The sequence below is a fragment of the Phyllobates terribilis genome, unplaced genomic scaffold, assembly GCF_046119375.1.
Source record: "Phyllobates terribilis strain yellow unplaced genomic scaffold, ASM4611937v1 Scaffold_5__5_contigs__length_657084704, whole genome shotgun sequence".
Taxonomy (NCBI): domain Eukaryota; kingdom Metazoa; phylum Chordata; class Amphibia; order Anura; family Dendrobatidae; genus Phyllobates; species Phyllobates terribilis.
The window spans coordinates 498,087,560-498,110,211 of record NW_027362765.1 but is presented as its reverse complement, the minus strand read 5'-3'; the positions used below and the strand labels follow the sequence as shown (position 1 = coordinate 498,110,211).

The 22,652-nt window shown below is 45.2% G+C and overlaps 1 protein-coding gene and 1 long non-coding RNA gene across 3 annotated transcripts in view; one reads left to right on the top strand and one right to left on the bottom strand.

Moving 5' to 3' along the window:
• The window catches only part of TNKS2 (tankyrase 2), a 68,647-nt gene extending 63,293 nt beyond the window's left edge, over positions 1–5,354 (bottom strand). For both annotated transcript variants that reach the window (XM_073685560.1, XM_073685561.1), the window contains exon 1: positions 4,771–5,354. In XM_073685560.1, coding sequence (XP_073541661.1) covers positions 4,771–4,972 — 202 coding nt within the window. In that variant the 5' untranslated portion in view covers positions 4,973–5,354. The remainder of the gene's footprint in view (positions 1–4,770) is intronic.
• Positions 5,355–5,387: 33 nt separating this feature from the next.
• Positions 5,388–21,264, top strand: LOC141271294 (uncharacterized). The gene is made up of 3 exons (XR_012321883.1): positions 5,388–5,435; positions 18,136–18,225; positions 21,176–21,264. It is a non-coding gene; the product is annotated as an uncharacterized lncRNA (long non-coding RNA).
• The last annotated feature ends 1,388 nt before the right edge of the window (positions 21,265–22,652 follow it).

Here is a 22,652-nt window from a genome sequence, read left to right as displayed (position 1 = left end):
AGATTTTCACATCAAAATGAAGCATGTGGTGGTCGAACACAAATGCAGCCAAGATATCTATAAATGGCTAAAAGGACGGTAAGATTATGTGCACACGTAAAGTATTTGGCGCTGAAATTTCTGCATTTCTTGGCAGGAAAAAAGAGTGGTTTTGGTGCAGATTTTTCCCGACTCATTAGTACTGGGTGAAATCTGCAGCAAAAACACTGAAAAACTTGACATCCTGCAGGTCTAAATCTGCTCCAAACTTGCAAGTCACAAATAAGCAAAGTTTGCATGAGACTTCAGGATTCTCATTCACTTTGCTGGCATCAGGAAACAAGGTTTCAGGTTTTGTGACAAATCTGCAACGTGTGCACAGCCCCTAATAGAAGGAGTTTTGACCCAGACAACTGAATTGAGAGCCTGGCTATAGCTGAGGGCAAAGGTTTTTTAAGCAGATTTTGGAATGGATTTTGCTTAAAAAGAAAGTTTTGAACGTTCCCCAAATATCAATGTAGTCTCAAATGCAATGAATGTCTACAAATGTGTCAGGTTTACACTGTGTTTACAACTATTTGGCAACACTGTGAATCTTATGATGCACGATTCCAGGGCTGTGGAGTCGGAGCCCATTTTGTGGAGTCAGGTCAGTATAAAATGGACCAACTCCGACTCCTAAAATATATAATAAATTGGGTACAGTAGTTCAATGCAGTTTGTGGGGAATATTTTTTCATAAGAATTTGGGAAAGTTATGAAATGTCCTATAAATGTCTGTCCTATTCCTGATCTAAGGGTCTAGACTTTTAGCTGAGATGAATCTGTGGTACAGTAAATTTATCACTGAGGCTATGTGCCCACGATGCAGAATTGAAGCAGAAAATTTCCGCAGCATTTCTGCATGTCCTTGGCAGTAAAAACGCATGCGGATTTGACTTGCGTTTTTCAAATGCATTGAGTAGTCAAATCCGCATGCGGAAACGCACAAATAATGGACATGCTGCGGATTTTTCCGCACAGAAAATCCGCTGCGGAAAATTCCACAGCATGTGCACAGAACATGTAGATTTTCATTGGGGACCATGGGGCACGTATTACCAAGCGTTTCCACTGCGGAAATTCCGCAGCAAAAACGCTTGAAAAAAGCATCGTGGGCACACAGCCTTAAACATGAGCCATGTATGAGGGAGTCGAAGTTGGATTCATGGAAATTGAGGAGTTGGAGTTTTGGCTTACCCACTCCACAGCCCCGCACGATTCTTCTAAAACCACCCAGGTAATGATTTTAAACTTGCCGTATTTTTCGGACTATAAGACGCACTTTTTTCCTCCAAAATTTTGGAGGAAAATGGGGGGTGAGTCTTATAGTCCGAATGTTGGGGGGGGTATATATATATGGGTTGTGGGGGGAGCTGTGGAGGAGCGGGGCACAGGAGGCAGCAGCCGCCCGCTGCAGCCTACACTGTCCCCGCTGCTAAAGAAAATGAATATTCACTGCTCCCCACGCCCATTGGGCGTGGGGAGCACTGAATATTCATGCTCCTTAATAGCGGCACACAGCGGAGCCACAGCGCTGCCGCTACTGCCGGAATCGCCTGTGCCCGCTGTTAAAGGGTATGAATATTCAACCTCTCTCCACGCCCATAGGCATGGGGAGGGTGTGAATATTCATGCCCTTTAATGAGCGGGCACAGGAGATAGCCGGCAGCAGCAGCCGCAGCGCGGCTCCGCTGTGCGCCGGTTATGAAGGAGAGTGAAGTCACTGCTCCCCGCACACACAGACCCGGCGTGGGGAGCAGTGACTTCCGGCAGCTGATCTCTCCTTGTGAGCCGCGCATGGCAGTGATGTCATGCGCGGCTCACATGGAGAGATCAGTGCAGGCAGACAGGACGCAGCGCTGGAGGAGAGAAGAGAGATGAGTAGGAGTGTTTATTTTTTTTTTATGTGCAGCATGATGGGGGATGAGGGGTGCCATGCATACCAGGACAGGGATGAGGGGTGCCATGCATACCAGGACAGGGATGAGGGGTGCCATGCATACCAGGACAGGGATGAGGGGTGCCATGCATACCAGGACAGGGATGAGGGGTGCCATGCATACCAGGACAGGGATGAGGGGTGCCATGCATACCAGGACAGGGATGAGGGGTGCCATGCATACCAGGACAGCGATGAGGGGTGCCATGCATACCAGGACAGGGATGAGGGGTGCCATGCATACCAGGATGGGGACGGGGAAAACGTATAAAAGGAAGGGGGGGGGGGCATATATATACCAGGATGGGGGATATTGTCAGACTTGGGAGATATTACCCCTATACCAGTGTCAGCAGAAGACCCCCCCCCCCCCCTTAAAAGTGCATCATGACCACATTTTTTGCTTAATTTTTTATTTATTTATTTTTTTCCTCCTCTAAAACCTAGGTGCGTCTTATGGTCCGGTGCTTCTTAGGCTATGTGCCCACGTTGCATTTATGAAGCAGAAAATTTCTGCTGCATAAATGCAAGTCCTCTCCCGGAAAAACGCATGCGGAATTCCGCACGCGTTTATCGCGCATTTTTCGCGCGTTTATCACGCGTTTTCCACATGCGGAATTGCCTTGCGTTTTTTATGCATTGGACAAAGGCAATTCCGCTTGCGGAAACGCAAAATTAAATGACATGCTGCGGATTTTTGAACGCGGCATAAACGCTGCGGAAAAATCCGCAGCATGTGCATAGAACTTGCGGAATCCCATTGGGGACCATGGGGTGCGGATATACATGCGTTTTTCAAGCGTTTACGCTGCGGAAATTCCGCAGCATATACGCTTGAAAAATGATACGTGGGCACACAGCCTTATAGTCCGAAAAATACGGTATTTACAAACCCAGAAAAGAACGCTGCTGATCTTGATGGACCTACATCTGTTTTCAACCCTACTACATAAGAACAGATTTTAGGATTTGTATTAGAATCAGCCACCCCACCCCCACACCTTTATTAAAATGATGCCAACATCTACAGCAGTTTAGTAATTAGTAATCAATTTAATTAAATATTATTACCCTAAGGATAGACATAACAGTTTCAATGGATTTCAACAAAACCTGAAATTCTTCATTGACTTCTCTGCTCATTTAATAGTAGAAACAGAGCTGCAGGGAACATTTTTGTTATCGAAAAGCAAAGAACACGAACGATGAAACACAGCCCATAGCAGCCATTACATCTGAACGGACAGTATGCCTCACTGACACAGCAATGTACAGCAGGTTTAAGAGAAGCCCAAATGTCAGGAATGGGTCCGTGCACAGCCAAAACCGTAGGCTGGATTTTGGGAAAAGCCAAGTGCACAGTCACACACCTATGCCTGCAGCTTCTATTACAGATGTCACCCAGCTTCCTGGGAAAAGATCTGGCTGAGAATATTATTAAATGGATATAAAGGTGAAACCTCACTTTACACTGCTGCCCAGGGCAACCCGATTTCTGTTGACAAACTGCCAATCGCATCTGTTAACAAGCACTTAATAGGAGCACACTGCTGTAATGTGCAGCCCAGGCCTAATGCGAGGGTGACAGGCGAGTCTGCAGGAAGTGACATGTCCTAACCCCAAACATCTCTTCTCAGTTGTGAAAATAGTCAGCCTTATCCCCCCTCCAGCTTACATACACACGCTCCGCCTCTATTTCCCCCCATATACTGTATCCTTCTCAGATTAAGTCCCCACCATAATCCCAAGAGCCCCAAATACATATACATACACACACACACACATATATATACAGTACAGTATACTCCCGTCATACCCCCCATATATATACATCCCCCATATCATTCCTCATAAATACTTCTCCACCCACATATTCGTCACACACGTTTGGGAAATTAGGAACACTATATGAAAGTCAACAATTCAAGGCCTGATTTTTGTAGTTCCATGTGCCACCACCACCGCATTTGTACTTTCCCATGTCATACCCTATTACACACAATTCCCTATATACACTCCCCACCCCCGTGTCCCCCTCCCCCATATACACTCCCCCCGTGTCCTCCTCCCCCCATATACACCCCCCCTATGTCCCCCATATACACCCCCGTGTCCCCCACGCCCCCTCCCCTCATATACGCTCCCCCCACGCGTCCCCCTCCCCTTATATACGCTCCCCCCATGTGTGTCCCCCTTATACACTCTGCGCCCCCTCCCCCCACGCGTCCCCCTCCCCACATATACGCTCCCCCCGTGTGTGTCCCCCATATACACTCTGCGCCCCCTCCCCCTCCCCCCACGCGGCCCCCTCCCCTCATATACGCTCCCCCGTGTGTGTCCCCCTCCCCACATATACGCTCCCCCCGTGTGTGTCCCCCATATACACTCTGCGCCCCCTCCCCCTCCCCCCACGCGGCCCCCTCCCCTCATATACGCTCCCCCCGTGTGTGTCCCCCTCCCCTCATATACGCTCCCCCCGTGTGTCCCCCATATACACTCTGCGCCCCCTCCCCCTCCCCCCACATACGCTCCCCCGTGTGTGTCCCCCATATACACTCTGCGCCCCCTCCCCCTACGCGGCCCCTCCCCTCATATACGCTCCCCCGTGTGTGTCCCCCTCCCCACATATACGCTCCCCCCGTGTGTGTCCCCCATATACACTCTGCACCCCCTCCCCCCACATACGCTCCCCCGTGTGTGTCCCCCATATACACTCTGCGCCCCCTCCCCCTCCCCCCACGCGTCCCCCTCCCCTCATATACGCTCCCCCGTGTGTGTCCCCCTTATATACACGCCCCCGGTCCTTTTACCTGCAGCGAAGTGCAGGGGGGTGGATTTCCTGCCCGCGATGTCCCTGCTGTTCACGTTGTCGGCCGTCACCAGCTTCCTCACCCGCTCCACGTCCCCGTTCCTGCAGGCCTCGAACAGCTCGCGGGCCGGCTCCCCGCTTCCTCCGGTGTCTCCGTTGACTGCAGCGGAGCCAGAGGCCCCGGCACAGCGGCGGCCCGACATCCTCCACCAGCAGCAGTCTCCGCCTGTGTGCACGGAGGAAGGAGGAGCCGAAGTACCGTGCAGAGCCTGAGCTCCCAGGCCGCAGTCCTCCTTACAGGCGTCCGGGCGTGTCACCGACACCCGGAGGCCATCACCGGGGGAGTCTGCCCGCACCTGGCCCCCGCGTGTCGCCGTGTCGTCTAACGGTATCGGCCCTCTCTCAGCTGTCACCGCGCTCCATTCCCTTCCGAGACGCGGACCTCTATTCCGCTATCTGGCCGCTCCGGCCTGGGGCCACTATAGCACCGATTCGGAGCGGACGACGGAACAAGCAGGAGGCAGGCAAGACCTGTCACGTGACGTAACGCGGAAAACAGGCTGTGCGCGCGCACACGTCGGCGCATACCATCACACTGCCCGCGCACGTAGCCCCGCCCTCCAGTTATCGCCCCGCCCACTCTGCGTTCCGGCAGTGACCGGGCAGGTACGAACTGCGCTGTGTCTCTTCTCCTGCCAGGGCTGCAGCCGGTAGTGATGGGTAAAATGCGATTTTTTGGTGAGCCGGCTCTTTTGGATCCGAAAATGGCTCTTCATTTTCTATTGCCTTTGGCTTTAAATTTGAAGCCAAATTCTGGTATGTTTTAACCCATGATTGTATACCTTTTAGTAAAAATCTACACATGTGCCAATTTATGACATAAAACAGAATAGTTTCCAGAATAACCAGATTTTATATTATTTGCTGTAAAAACTTTAACAAACACAAAATGAAGATGCAAAATACCAACAAGCTACTAATTATCAGTGCCACATTTTAAAGCTACCTTCACACTTGGCGAGTTCGCTGTGGGCTGTCTGCTGCAAACAGTCTGCAGAAAAACTGCAGTGTCAAATGTCGCATCTGCATCCAGGCGGATTTAGATAAGGAATTTGCTGCGGAATTCACCCGTCCATTGACTGCAATGAATTTCGCATATCGGATATTCTGCACATATTCACATGCTGCTGCTGAAGCCAATTTCACACCTCCTGTCAGATTCTGAATTTTTCCACGAAGTGAGAATGTGTTTTGGATAAAAACCATTGCCACTGTTGGCTTCTGTAAATGCCATGGAATTTCCACGCTGATGATCTGCATGGAAACTCCGCTGCAAATCCACAAAGTGTGAAGGCAGCCTAAAATTGTCTTTAGGGCCCATTGGATAGATAAACTAAGTGCCATAGCTTGGATGGACTGATTCAGTTTATTTCTTCTGTTATTATCTGTTTTGGAAAAGACTGTTTTTTTGGTGTCCCATCAAGGACCAATGTCTTTTGCCATCACTAATATAATGTCATTAACCCCTTAATAACATCTGACGTACTAATACGCGTCTGTGCCCTGGGACTTAAGAGCCAGACCCGTATTAGTACGTCATCGCGATCGCGCGCGCACACAGGCTGTGCGGGCGCGATCGCCGCCGGGTGTCAGCTGATTGTCACAGCTGACACCCGGTACTATGTGCAGGGAGCGGTCACGCACCGCTCCCAGCACATTAACCCCCGCGATGCTGCGATCGAAGTCGATCGAAGTCGATCGCGGCATTGCGGGGGCAAGGGGAGGTGATCGGCGATACTCACCTCCTCTTCCGGCTTCCAGCGCAGTCTGCAAAGGCTTCCCGGGTGTTGCCATGACGACCCGATGTCGTCATGACAACATCCGGGTCACCAGAGAGCAGGAAGATTGCTTGGACATGCGCAGTGCATCTCCAAGCAATCTTCACACTGTGCACTTCTGACAGCCTTCATGGCATAGGGATGGTGCTCCATTCCTGTGCCATGCAGGCGATCAGAAAAAAAAAAGTGAAAGTCCCAGAGTGGGACAAAGTAATAAAGTGTATAAACTGTGTGAAAGTGGGAAAAAAAAAAAAAAAAATGTGCAAAAATATTATAAAAAAAATAATACACCAAAAATAAAAATATAATGTACCCATCAATAAATATTATTATAAAAAAAAAAAAAAAAAACAATAAAAGTACACATATTTGGTATCGCCGCGTCCGGAACAACCTGACCTATAAAACTGTCCCACTAGTTAACCCCTTCAGTGAACACGGTAAAAAAAAAAAAAAAAAAAAACAAGCAAAAAACAATGCTTTATCACCATACCGCCAAACAAAAAGTGGAATAACACGCGATCAAAAAGACGCATATAAATAAAAATGATACCGCTGAAAACGTCATCTCGTCCCGCAAAAAACAAGCCGCCATATAGCTCCATCAGCCGAAAAATAAAAAAGTTATAGCTCTCAGAATAAAGCGATACTAAAAAATATTTTTTTCTATAAAAGCTTTTATTGTGTATAAGCGCCAAAACATAGAAAAATGATACAAATGTGGTACCGCTGTAAACGTACTGACCCGAAGAGTAAAGCTGCCTCATCAATTTTACCACACGCGGAACAGAATAAAAAAAAAAAAAAAAAACAATTCCTGAATTGTTGGTTTTTGTTTATTCTGCCTCCCAAAAATCGGAATAGAAAGCGATCAAAAAATGTCACGTGCCTGAAAATGGCACCAATAACAATGTCAAGTCATCCCCCAAAAAACGAGCCGTCACATGACTGTCTGCCAAAATCTGGAAAAATTATAGCTCTCAAAATATGGCGATGCAAAAACTAGATTTTACAAAAAATGCGTCTTTTAGTGTGTGACAGCTGTCAGTCATAAAAACCCCATATGATTCTGGCATTGCTGTAATCACACCGACCCGAAGAATAAAGTCGTCTAATCACTTATACCGCACAAGGAACGGCGTCAAAAATAAACTCTTGAGTTAGGATTGGGCTAGGGTTAGGGCTGGGTTTGGGGCTAGGGTTGTGCTGGGGCTAGGGTTGTGCTGGGGCTAGGGTTGTGCTGGGGCTAGGGTTGTGCTGGGGCTAGGGTTGTGCTGGGGCTAGGGTTGTGCTAGGGTTAGGGCTGGGGTTGGGATTTTTTTCAAAAGTAAGAAAAAAAGATGACGATATGGCGACTAGTGTTGAGAGCAAGTGCTCGCTACTTGAGTTTGCATCGGGTGCTCTGGTATGCATTTAGTATCGTGGGTATTTGAGTGACATGCTCGAGTCTCTGCCCCATATGCTTCGCGGCCAAAAAACTTTACGGGGATTGCCTGCCATGCACGAGCGATCCCCGCATGTTTTTTTTTGGGTGTATAATAACCGTGAAACATGCGGAGCAGGGACTCGAGCATGTCACTCGAGCACACGCTGTACATGGTGCATACCTGAGTACCCGATGCAAACTCAAGTAGCGAGCACTTGCGCTCAAGAATAATGACAACTTATTCAATATGATGACCTAATGTAAACAAATAATGTGCCGTACCTCTGGGTTCAAAATGTTCACTATACACCTTAATAAAATCTTTGAGGGGTATAGTTTCCAAAATGGGGACACTTGTGGGGGAGCTCCACTGTTTAGGCACATCACGGGCTCTCCAAACGCGACATGGTGTCCGCTAACAAATTGAATGGAAAATCGGCTCAAATTGTTAGCGGACGCCATGTTGCGTTTGGAGAGCCCCTGTGTGCCCAAACATTGGAGCTCCCCCACAAGTGACCCCATTTTGGAAACTACACCCCCCAAGGCACCTATCTAGATGCATAGTGAGCACTTAGAACCCCCAGGTGCTTCACAAATTGATTCGTAAAAATGAAAAAGTGAAAATAAAACACTTTTTCATTTTTATGAATCAATTTGTGAAGCACCTGGGGTTCCAAGTGCTCACTATGAATCTAGATAGGTGCCTTGGGGGTCTAGTTTCCAAAATGGGGTCACTTGTGGGGGAGCTCCAATGTTTGGGCACACAGGGACTCGATAAATGCAACATGGTATCCGCTAACAAATTGAATGGAAAATCGGCTCAAATTGTTAGCGGACACCACATTGCGTTTGGAGAGCCCCTCTGTGCCCAAACTTTGGAGCTCCCCCACAAGTGACCCCATTTTGGAAACTAGACCCCCCAAGGCACCTTTCTAGATGCATAGTGAGCACTTGGAACCCACAGGTGCTTCACAAATTGATTCGTAAAAATGAAAAAGTGAAAAAAAAAACACTTTTTCATTTTTATGAATCAATTTGTGAAGCACCTGGGGTTCCAAGTGCTCACTATGAATCTAGATAGGTGCCTTGGGGGGTCTAGTTTCCAAAATGGGGTCACTTGTGGGGGAGCTCCAATGTTTGGGCACACAGGGACTCTCCAAATGCAACATGATATCCGCTAACAAATTGTCGGCTCAAATGGTTAGCGGATATCATGTTGCATTTGGAGAGTCCCTGTGTGCCCAAACATTGGAGCTCCTCCACAAGTGACCCCATTTTGGAAACTAGACCCCCAAAGGCACCTATCTAGATGCATAGTGAGCACTTGGAACCCCTAGGTGCTTCACAAATTAATTCGTAAAAATGAAAAAGTGTTTTTTTTTTCACTTTTTCATTATTACGAATCAATTTGTGAAGCACCTGGGGGTTCCAAGTGCTCACTATGCATCTAGAAAGGTGCCTTGGGGGGTCTAGTTTCCAAAATGGGGTCACTTGTGGGGGAGCTCCAAAGTTTGGGCACAGAGGGGCTCTCCAAACGCAATGTGACGTCCGCTAACAATTTGAGCCGATTTTCCATTCAATTTGTTAGCGGATACCATGTTGCATTTAGAGAGTCCCTGTGTGCCCAAACATTGGAGCTCCCCCACAAGTGACCCCATTTTGGAAACTAGACCCCCCAAGGCACCTATCTAGATGCATAGTGAGCACTTGGAACCCCTAGGTGCTTCACAAATTGATTCGTAAAAATGAAAAAGTGTTTTTTTTTTCACTTTTTCATTATTACGAATCAATTTGTGAAGCACCTGGGGGTTCCAAGTGCTCACTATGCATCTAGAAAGGTGCCTTGGGGGGTCTAGTTTCCAAAATGGGGTCACTTGTGGGGGAGCTCCAAAGTTTGGGCACAGAGGGGCTCTCCAAACGCAATGTGGTGTCCGCTAACAATTTGAGCCGATTTTCCATTCAATTTGTTAGCGGATACCATGTTGCATTTAGAGAGTCCCTGTGTGCCCAAACATTGGAGCTCTCCCACAAGTGACCCCATTTTGGAAACTAGACCCCCCAAGGCACCTATCTAGATGCATAGTGAGCAGTTGGAACCCCCAGGTGCTTCACAAATTGATTCATAAAAATGAAAAAGTGTTTTTTTTTTTCACTTTTTCATTGTTACGAATCAATTTGTGAAGCACCTGGGGGTTCCAAGTGCTCACTATGCATCTAGATAGGTGCCTCGGGGGGTCTAGTTTCCAAAATGGGGTCACTTGTGGGGGAGCTCCAATGTTTGGGCACACAGCAGCTCTCCAAACGCAACTTGGTGTCGCTAACAATTTGAGCCAATTTTGCGTTAAATTTGTTAGCGGACACCATGTTGCATTTAGAGAGCCGCTGTGTGCCCAAATATTGGAGCTCCCCCACAAGTGACCCCATTTTGGAAACTAGACCACCCAAGGCACCTATCTAGATGCATAGTGAGCACTTGGAACCCTCAGGTGCTTCACAAATTGATTCATACAAATGAAAAAGTGTTTTTTTTTTTCACTTTTTCATTGTTACGAATCAATTTGTGAAGCACCTGGGGGTTCCAAGTGCTCACTATGCATCTAGATAGGTGCCTTGGGGGGTCTAGTTTCCAAAATGGGGTCACTTGTGGGGGAGCTCCAATGTTTGGGCACACAGGGACTCTCTAAATGCAACATGGTGTCCTCTAACAAATTTAACGGAAAATCGGCTCAAATTGTTAGCGACACCATGTTGCGTTTGGAGAGCCGCTGTGTGCCCAAACATTGGAGCTCCCCCACAAGTGACCCCATTTTGGAAACTAGACCCCACAAGGCACCTATCTAGATGCATTGTGAGCACTTGGAACCCTCAGGTGCTTCACAAATTGATTCATAAAAATGAAAAAGTGTTTTTTTTTTTCACTTTTTCATTGTTACGAATCAATTTGTGAAGCACCTGGGGGTTCCAAGTGCTCACTATGCATCTAGAAAGGTGCCTTGGGGGGTCTAGTTTCCAAAATGGGGTCACTTGTGGGGGAGCTCCAAAGTTTGGGCACACATGGGCTCTCCAAACACAACATGGCGTCCGCTAATTATTCAAGCAAATTTTACAATCAAAAAGTCAAATGGCGCTCCTTCCCTTCCGAGCCCTGCCGTGCGCCCAAACAGTATTTTTTCCCCAAATATTGGGTATCTGCGTGCCCAGGGGAAATTGCACAACAAATTTTGCGGTCCATTTTTTCTTGTTACCCCTGAGAAAATAAAAAAAATTGGGTCTAAAGTAACATTTTTGTGAAAAAAGTTAAATGTTCATTTTTTTCTTCCACATTCAAAAAATTCCTGTGAAGCACCTGAAGGGTTAATAAAGTTCTTGAATGTGGTTTTGAGCACCTTGAGGGGTGCAGTTTTTATAATGGTGTCACTTTTGGGTATTTTCTGTCATAAAGACCTCTCAAAGTGACTTCAAATGTGATGTGGTCCCTAAAAAAATGGTTTTGTAAATTTTGTTGGAAAAATGAGAAATCGCTGGTCAACTTTTAACCCTTATAGCTCCCTAACAAAAAAAAATTTTGGTTCCAAAATTGTGCTGATGTAAAGTAGACATGTGGGAAATGTTATTTATTAACTCTTTTGTGTGATATATCGCTCTGATTTCAGGGCTTAAAAATTCAAATTTTGAAAATTGCAAAATTTTCAAAATTTTCACCAAATTTCCGTTTTTTTCACAAATAAACGCAAGTGATATCGAAGAAATTTTTCCACAATCATGAAGTACAATATGTCACGAAAAAACATTCTCAGAATCAGGGGGATCCGTTGAAGCGTTCCAGAGTAATTACCTCATAAAGTGACAGTGGTCAGAATTGTAAAAATTGGCCCGGTCATTAACGTGCAAACCACCCGCGGGGCTTAAGGGGTTAAAGGGGTTGGATCACATGGGCATTAGTGCCATTAATTGAAGAGAACTTTTTAAAATAGGTATATTCTCCATATACTTATTTTAAAAATTCTGCTTCAATCCTGCTGGTATTCCATAAAAACCTATGTAACTGTTTACATGGGTTTCCATGGAAGTTGTCCTGTGCCGGAGCCCTATTCAGCAAAAGACACACAGGATGCGACCATGTTGTCGGCCAGCGCTCGCTGACTGACCGCATGGACCATGCAGCACCCGAGCCTGCGATCCAGTGATGCTCAATCCAGCGATGGTATGTTTGCAGAGGAGATCCTTATCTGCCCTGCCCATATGCATCGCTGGATCATTTGTTCTCTTCCATTCAAGTGAATGAGAGAGAACAAGGGACGCACATTTACATCCGCTGTTTCTCCCTCGCTCAGCGAGGATTTACAAGCTGGCGGTAAATAACTATAATCAGGCTAAATCCAGATGTCAGTGTTCCTTTAATAAAGTGCCTGACTGCTGCTTGCTTGTCACAGATTGGAGGGGGGCGGGGCTGTGAGTCAGTGCTATGTGCGGCAGCAGGAGGAGCAGGCATTCTCAGTCTCCTGGATAAGATCAGAGTGACTACTGCCGGGAGGGGAGGGGGAGGGTGGGGCGGGGCCAGAGGGGAGGGGCGGGGCCAGAGGGGACTGACTGTGGAACGTGAACTGGCAAAGAGCCGTTTAAATTTAAATTGGCTCCCTGCCAGGAGCCGACTCATATGATTCACTATAAAGAGCCGGCTCTTAGAGCCGGCTCGTTCAGGAGCTACCCATCACTAGCAGCCGGGAGAGCGCTGAGGGGAGGCGGCCTCCTCCCACCTGTGGCTGGCGCTAACGGGCTTAAAGGGGCTGTCCACATGGGAGAAATGCAAAGGGCTTAACAGTGGCTTTACAAAAATGAACTATGGGGCGGTGGCAGCTGTGAAGGGTTCCCTGGGTGTTCGCTTCTGGTTGTGTGTGCATGGCTGTGGCTTGTATTTAGTCTTGGCCCCGTGTCGTCTGACTGGCGTTGTTCACACGCAGGTCTTACTCTATAGAGTAAGGCTATGTTCACACATGTTTTTTCCAGCAGTTTTTTATGCAAGTTTTCAGCTGCGTTTTGCAGTACCAGCAAAGTCTATGAGAAACCAGAATTCTCTCGTCACACTGTTTCTTTTTTGTTCAGTGTTTTGTGCCTTGGTTGTTTTTTTTTGGACAATAGAGCGTGTCACCTTTTTCAGCGGTTTTTCACCCTAAGGCTGTGTGCCCACGATGCGTTTTTTAAGCATTTTCGTAGCGGCAATTCTGCTGCAGAAACGCTTAAAAAACGCTTGGTAGAAGGCCTGCCATGTTCCCCAATGATAATCCGCATGTGCTGTGCACATGCTGCGGAAATTTCCGCTTCGGATTATCATTGCGGAAAAATCCACAGCACTACCAATTATTTTGCGTAATCGTGACGTTTTCGCCGCCACTGACTTGCATTGAATCGCTTAATATCCGAATGACTACATGTGCACATGCAGATATTAAGCGATTCAATGTGCAGATGGTACCCAGGTCTAGAGAAGAGGAGACTCCCATAGAACCTGTAAAAAAAAAAAAATAATTAAAATAAAAAAACACATTATACTCCCCTTCTGGTGTCCCCTGGTCTTCTTTCCGGTACGTCTTGGCACCCCGGTGGCTCGCGATGGAGTAGTAAAAGGACCTTCCATGACGTCATTCAGTCATGTGACGGGTCACGCGACCGGTGACATGACTGACGTCATGGAAGGTCCTTTTACACAACCACGAGACACCAGTAAGACCGGACGTATCGGAGAAGGAGACCGGGGGCCATCGGAAGGTGAGTATAATTTTTTTATTTTTTACCATTTTTATTCTTTTTTTTTTAACTGACTTGGTCACACTATATAAAATCCATGCCGTGTGCCCAAGTTGTCAAGCACTTTCCAAGTGATGCTAAAATCGCTTGGAAATCGCATGTGCAAAACGCGTGACAAACGCTTGTCCCTGGCAGGAAAAACGCATGTACAATCCGCATGCGTTTTTTCTGCCAGGGAGATGCAGAAACGCTCAGGAAACATCCGGAGCATTTCTGCATCATGGGCACATAGCCTTACTGTATGGACTGATACTTACTATGGAGCCGCTCTGAGAGTTACAGTATGGGCTGATAGACTTACTATGGAGGCGCTGTCACTCACAGTGTAGGAAAGACAAAGTGAAACACAAAGGGATGAGAGGAAGGGAGCCCAGACACTTAGGACAGAGGGGGTGGAGACCTCCTAGGCTGATCTGATATCACCCTGTCCTTCCCTACCGTCCCTATATTGGTTGCTCACCAATCACCGAGCAGGAGCCTAAAACCCTGTCTCTCCCTAGAGGTAGGGTCTGGCTAGGGAATGGTGGGAGGAGGGGTGGGTGATGAGCGCTAGTCAGTCCCCACTAACACTAAAGACAACCAGGGGAGACAGACACAGGGGAAGTAGCTTAGCTTGAGTCGACTTCAGACAGATTGCACACACGTCCTCTTAGCACCAGAGAGGAAGTAAGAACTGCACTTGCTCCAAGCCTTCACAAGGGGTCATGTGAATATCACTGGCGCCTCTCTATTGCTGCTCTCCCCAGCAGAACTCCCCAGCTGAACTTTTCTACCTTTTGCCACATTTCTGGCTTCAAGCATAAAGATATAAAATTCAAATTTTTTGGGGAACAATCAACAACAAGTGGGACACAATTGTGAAGTGGAACGAACTTTATAGATATTTTAAACTTTAAACAAATTAAAAACTGAAAAGTGGGGCATGCAATATTATTCGGCCCCTTGAGTTAATACTTTGTAGCGCCACCTTTTGCTGCGATTACAGCTGCAAGTCGCTTGGGGTATGTCTCTATCAGTTTTGCACATCGAGAGGCTGAAATTCTTACCCATTCTTCCTTGCAAAACAGCTCGAGCTCATTGAGGTTGGATGGAGGGCGTTTGTGAACAGCTGTTTTCAGCTCTTTCCACAGATTCTCAATTGGATTCAGGTCTGAACTTTGACTTGGCCATTCTAACACCTGGATATGTTTATTTTTGAACTATTCCATTGTAGATTTTGCTTTATGTTTGGGATCATTATCTTGTTGGAAGATAAATCTCCGTCCCTGTCTCAGATCTTTTGCAGACTCCAACAGGTTTTCTTCCAGAATGGTTCTGTATTTGGCTCCATCCATCTTCCCATCAATTTTAACCATCTTCCCTGTCCCTGCTGAAGAAAAGCAGGCCCATACCATGATGCTGCCACCACCATGTTTGACAGTGGGGATGGTGTTTTGAGGGTGATGAGCTGTGTTGCTTTTACGCCAAACATATCGTTTTGCATTGTAGCCAAAAAGTTCGATTTTGGTTTCATCTGACCAGAGCACCTTATTCCACATGTTTGGTGTGTCTCTCAGGTGGCTTGTGGCAAACTTCAAACGTGACTTTTTATGGATATCTTGAGAAATGGCTTTCTTCTTGACACTCTTCCATAAAGGCCAGATTTGTGCAGTGTACGACTGATTGTTGCCCTATGGACAGACTCCCACCTCAGCTGTAGATCTCTGCAGTTCATCCAGAGTGATCTTGGGCCTTTTGGCTGCATCTCTGATAAGTCTTCTCCTTGTTCGAGATGAAAGTTTAGAGGGACGGCCGGGTCTTGGTAGATTTGCAGTGGTCTGATACTCCTTCCATTTCAATATGATCGCTTGCACAGTGCACCTTGAGATGTTTAAAACTTGGGAAATCTTTTTGTATCCAAATCCGGCTTTAAACTTCACCACAACAGTATCTCGGACCTGCCTGGTGTGTTCCTTGGTCTTCATGATGCTCTCTGCACTTGAAACAGAACCCTGAGACTATCACAGAGCAGGTGCATTTATACAGAGACTTGATTACACACAGGTGGATTCTATTTATCATTACCAGTCATTTAGGACAACATTGGATCATTCAGAGATCCTCACTGAACTTCTGCACTGAAAGTAAAGGGGCTGAATAATATTGCACGCCCCACTTTTCAGTTTTTAATTTGTTAAAAAAGTTTAAAATATCCAATAAATTTCGTTCCACTTCACGATTGTGTCCCACTTGTTGTTGATTCTTTCCCAAAAAAATTAGAATTTTATATCTTTGTTTGAAGCCAGAAATGTGGCAAAAGGTAGAAAAGTTCAAGGGGGCCAAATACTTTCACAATGCACTGTAATAGTCACTGCAGCAGTAGATGAACTCATTGAGATGTGCAATTTCTACAATGGGGTCATTTTTGGGCTTTTTTTTTTTTGCTGTTCTAGCTCCTTTGGGGCTCTGCAAATGTCACCCACAAAGCATTCTACCAAAATCTTTTCTCCAAAAGACAAATAGTGCTCCTTCCTTCTCAGCCCTGGCGTGTGGCCTAACAGTAACTTCTGAAGACATGTGCGGCATCATCGCGTTCAGGAGAAATAGCATAACAAATTATAGGGTCCATTTTCTCCTCTTATCCATTGTAAAAATTCCAAATTTGGGGCTAAAACTAAATTTTCATGAGAAAAATGAAAATTTTCAATATGACGACTTAATGTTATCAAATTCTGTGTAGTACCTGTGGGTTCAAAATGCTCACTATACCCCTGGATAAAATCCTTGAGGGGTGTAGTTTCCAAATGGTGTCACTTGTCAGGGTTTTCCACTGTTTAGGCACATCAGGGGCTCTCCAAACGTGATATGACACCCGCAGACCATTCCATCAAAGTCTGCATTCCAAACGTCACTCCTTCCTTTCCAAACCCTGCCGTGCGCCCAAACAATAGTGTTCCCCTACATATGGGGTATCTTCGTACTCGGGGGCAATTGCACAACAAATTTTGGGGGCCATTTTCTCCTGTTACCCTTGTGAAAATAAAAAAAAATTGGAGCTAAAAATACATTTTTGTGGAAAAAAAAATTGATTTTTTATTTTCATGGCTCTACCTTATAAACTTCTGTGAAGCACTTGGGGGTTCAAGGTGCTCACCAGATATCTAGATACATTCCTTGAGGGGTCTAGTTTCCAAAATGGGATCACTTGTGGGGGGTTTCCACTGTTTAGATGCATCAGGGGCTCTCCAAACACAATATGGCGTCCGCTCTCGATTCCAGCCAATTTTGCGTTCAAAAAGTCAAATGGTTCTCCTTCCCTTCCGAGCCCTGCCGTGCGCCTAAACAGTGGTTTTCCCCCACATATGGGTTATCGGCGTGCTCAGGATTAATTGCACAACAAATTTCATGGTCCATTTTCTCTCGTTACCCTTGTGAAAATAAAAAATATTTTGTGAAAAAAAGTTAAAAGTTCATTTTTTTCTTCGACGTTGCTTCAGTTCCTGTGAATAAACTTCTTAAATGTGGTTTTGAGCACCTTGAGGGTTGCAGTTTTTAGAATGGTGTCAGTTTGGGGTATGTTCTGTAATATAGACCCCTTAAAGTCACTGCAAATGTGATGTGGTCCCTAAAATTTTGTTGGAAAAATGAGAAATCGCTGGTCAACTTTTAACACTTAACTTCCTAACAAAAAAAAATTTGTTTCAAAAATTGTGCTGATGTGAAGTAGACATGTGGGAAATGTTATTTATTAACTATTTTGTGTGACATAATTCTGTGATTTAAGGGCATAAGAAATTGCAAAATTTTCAAAATTTTTGCCTTTTTTTTCACAAATAAATGCAAGTCGTATTGAATAAATTTTACTACTATCATGAAGTACAATATGTCATGAAAAAACAATCTCAGAATCAGTGGGATCCGTTGACGTGTTCCAGAGTAATTACCCCATAAAGTGACACTGGTCAGAATTGTAAAATTTGGCCTGGTCATTAAAGGGAACCTGTCACGTCCTAGTTGCTATGTGCATCACTAACAAGCTGTTTTCATGAATATCGGTGGTAGTATAATGATTTTATAACGTTTTATATACTTTATCCTACTTGCTTGTATTCAGTCATAGGGGTGTGATTCTCATATTCAGTCATGGGCGGGCGCCGCATTCAGTCAGTGCTGGCGCCGCCCCAGTGGGGGCAGTGTACATAGCAACTAGGACGTGACAGGTTCCCTTTAAGAACATAATTAGCTCCATCACTAAGGGATTAAATATCTGGTATTTTACGAAGTCTCAAAGACTTACATTTACCTCATGTTTCTATAGGAGCAAGAAAGACGCCGCCAACAATACCTGAGGATTAGGAGGCTCAGGGAACACGGGTCAACTTGCCAAATTTTATACCGAACTGCGGAGGTAAACAATCCTGTAATGTCAAAACATATCATTCTCCTATAACTACATACATCATAAGAAGCTTGTTGATGGTTATAGGAAGTGACTGATTTCAGTTATTTATTCCAAAGGGTGTGCAACCGAATATTAAGTTGAGAGTGCCAACAATTTTTGTCTGGCCCATTTTTGGAGTTTTGTGTGATATGTTTAATTTGCCTTTTTTCCTCTTTTATTTCTGTTGGAAAAGGAAATAAACATGTATAGCAAAACATGGTGCAATAATTTGCTAGGAGAAATACTTCATTTTCTGGAACGATTTCAAGGGTTTTGGGTGTGATTTTATGTCTTCATTCAGTTTGTCATTCCTCATTTGTTCATTCATAGAATTTTTCAGGTGAAGCGAAATCAATATATTGCACTTGTTTGAAATGGAAAATACGTGAAAATATGTTAATAAAAGGTTTGCTTTTTAAACTAATTTGACTTTCTAATCTTTTTTTTAATGTTTTCATCATACAGTGACTTTTACAGATCATCCAGTTTAATTCCATGTCAGTCACCCATGTATGATAATAGCTTGTTATATCGACCAAGATGGTTACTTATTTATTGATAGGAATGGTCTGAAAAAGAAAAATGAATGCAGTATATGTTATGCGCTATGCAAAAAATGTTCCCTGCTCTAGCAGATACTATGAGTGAATGTGACAACGCAACATAGAGTTTTTAAAAAAGTCTCTCTTAGGTTAGGTACACACACTGCTTTTGTACCCACTTTTGGGCACATGCTCTACAATGGCCAGTCGGGATGGATGTCTAAGCATCTGTTCACATTACAGACTCCTTATTAAAAACGTATAGTGCATGGTATACTTTTCTTTACTGTGGCCCAGTGTATACAACAATGCAGTCAACTGGGCTTTCCTATACAGTAAAACAAACTGTATACAGACCCATATCTGCCAGATGGAGGTTGAAAGAACACACTTTTGGCCTCCAAGCAGTTATTGGGACTAAAGATGAGTGGATTGCTTTACGCAACCACGGTCCAGGTCAGTGCTCTTTGGCTGTAGACAGGATCTGTGAAAATTTCCTGATCTTCCGGGATCCCAGGCTCGTTTTATGTCTTGCTGTGCTGGCGTCATCACCTTGTGCCGCACTGCGCAGAGATGATGTCACAGCAGGCCGGCGAATCAAACACCGCATTGAACAACTGGGAATGTTATTAGGGAATTCTTTTCTCAGGAGTGGGAGCCAAAACCAGGAGTGGGTGATAAATGCAGAATTGGTGACTTGTTTCTATTATACCTTTTCTCTGATTGTTCCTCACCTGGTTTTGGCTGCCACTCATGAGAAAAATACTGATAGTGGGGCCGTGGCCTAAAGGTGACCCTACTTTTCCCAAATGACTGAGCCTTTGTTCTCACAGAAGGTGGTGTCTGGCTGAGGCTTATGCCTTTTTCCCCACTTGGACATGTGCATGCTCAGCCGACATACATATGTACATACACTTCACACCTATTCTGTGGGTATCTAAGAGGAGCCAGGACGCACAGCTGCTATTATCTAAGCACTCATGACATGTCTGTTTCACTAAACTATTTTATTCCCACTGAAATAATAATTCTGGATCATCTCTTATCAAATCTCTGTGTTATGTCCTTCCTCTGTTATTCCTTTAGGAACTCTATGAATAAATTGACACCTGGGTGTCAGTATTCTCCTTAATCAAAGGGGATTGTCTGTAAAGAGTCTGATAGCATAAGCAATTATTGTACATTAGAGATGTATGAATTGACTTAACAAATCAATTTCACTTTGAATTTCACAAGAAATTAAGAATCCAGTAAAACCATGGCCAGACATTTGCCATTTTGTTGGGTTCAATTGTAAGAAAATGAACATACTGCTCACGTTCCCCCTTGAAGACACGAGTACTATTATAATGCGTATTGTGGTATGCGTTATTAGTATTGGAGTCGTAATCTGCCCGGCAACAGGTAGTGAGTAGGTATCGATAGATTTAAGAGTTGGGACTAGCCCAGAGAGGGAGCGGCTATGAAGCATAATTGGAGAGAACTTCCTGATAGTGAGTCAGACAGGGCCTAGCTTGCAGCTAGAGCAGACCTTAGGTCTGAGTACTCAGCAGAGCCACATAAGTTGGTTGTTCCCAAAGTGAGTGGAGACCGAGGCAGTGGATAGCGTGATCCTGAGAAGAGAAAGGAAAAGTGACAGAAGGACAGATTGTTGCACTGAGATGGGTACATGGACAGGACGCCTAGCAGTACAGCCCCAAGTTTATAACTCAGAGAGGTAACAGGCCGGGAGGGTACAGTGAACATGAAATGAAGAGTCCCCTGGGCGGGAGTTCCAAGATGTCAGCAAGCTGAAAAGGTAAGGGCCGGGCATATTGGCAAACTAGTTCCCTTAAGAGGGAAGAGGACATGGAATGGGATTGTCACTAACTGGACTATAGTAGTGTGCTGGGTGGTGGTGAAGACAGAGAAACTTGAGGCTGGAACAAGAAACTTGAAGAGGTAGAGAGACTGTGTGAAGAAGCTCCGTATTTTGAAAGAACCTTTTGTGAAGTTATGCACCCGCTATCTATTGTAGATAGTTCCCACCAAGTTAATGTTGAGTAAAAGACTGTTTTTATTTCTGAGTGGTGGTCTCCCTCATAGAACTGTACATCTGGTCCTGGCAAGCCGAAGTCACCAGCATCATGTGCTCTGCAAGGGCGTAGCACCCCTATAGCTAAGGTTCGCACACCTAGCCAGGACCCCCATTTTCATGTAGGGGGCCAGGGCGTGAAGCACGAGTACCTCACCCATGGCTACCGAGCAACATTAAACAATTTAGAGCTGGGAAAAGGTTAAAAAAAATTGTACTTCCCCACCGCCCCCGCCCCCCAGCTCCCTGCCTGAACCTTTGTGTGACTAGTGTCTTAAAATCTGGTCTTCCATCTTCACAGAGCTTTTTGGCACATCTGAAGACATCACGTGAGGTCTAGTGTGCACTGAAGAGCACTCTGAAGATGAAAAACCAGAACAGAGGGGGCCTAGAAGAGGTGAGTATAAATGTTTTTTTAGATTTAAAAAAAAAAAGTTTATTATGCCTCAGAGTATAATAAAGCACATTTGATTCGCATTGAACTTGAATTTCAGTGCATTCATTAATTTTATTAAAAAGTGTAAAGCTGCAAACCTTCCAGACGCCATGCAGTTTTTTTTTGTGGAAAAAAAAAATCCTGAACGTGACTGCAACGTTTTAACGCAGCCACAGGTTGTGCAGAGACACACCCACAGCTGGTATCACCCAATTCTCAATTTAGGCCACGTTCGCACATTCAGTATTTGGTCAGTATTTCACATCAGTATTTGTAAGCCAAAACCAGGAGTGAGTAAAAAATACAGAGGCAGTGACGTGTTTCTATTATACTTTTCCTTTGATTGTTCCTCTCCTGGTTTTGGCTTACAAATACTGAGGTAAAATACTGACCAAATGCTGAACATGTGAACTATATACATACATTTCCTGAAGGAGTAGCAGAGGAACAGCACAGTGCAAATTTCTAGGGAAAAATGCCTCATAATTGTTATTTCATGAAAAATACTAGTATTTACTAAAACACACAAGTCAGCAGAGAGGACAGGTAGTTTTTTATTTTACAGGGGGGTACTTGGCAGTGCAGGAGCATGTAGGATATGTGTGAGTTGTGTTGCAGTTTACGGACACCATGGCTCACTTATTCATAGTTGCATGTTTATGGTTAGCACAAGTCTTGGTCGATGTGCCCCATTCAGTTTGTGAGTAGGTATCTTTATTGATGCCTGTACGCTAGTTTTTCCTTTCACCCATGGCAGCAACAGAGAAGAAAGGATTAGAGATGAGTGAACGTTTTGATGTTCGGGTTCGTCGACTAAACCCGAACATCAAAACAGGTTTGTGTTTGGGCACCCAAACCTGAACACGAACCCGAACGGTGGCCTAAACATCAGTAGTTTCCCATGCTGTCCTCTGCGTGACATCGCGGGAAACAAGAGCTTTGATCGACGGTAACATGGTTACCACCAGTCAGAGTGCTGCAGGATCATGCTGTCAGATGGCAGCGTGATCCCGCAGCTGTGGCAGTGACCCATGGTAAAAAGCTTACCGCAGGTCACAGGCGCCAGCTGATGTGAATGCTCCCATCAACCGGCACCTGCTCTCACTGTTAACAGTGAGCACAAGCGCCGCTGATGAGAGGCGTAGTCTCTTATCAGCCGTGCCTGTGCTGAAAATAAAAAAAAAGTTATAACTATTTAAATAAAAATAAAAAACACATTCTACTCACTTACACCTAATCGCCAATGCCCATGTCCCCTGTAAAAAATAAAAAAATACCATATACTCACCTTAACGCCTAACCCCGATGACCATGCCACCTGTCATAAAGAAAAAATAATAAA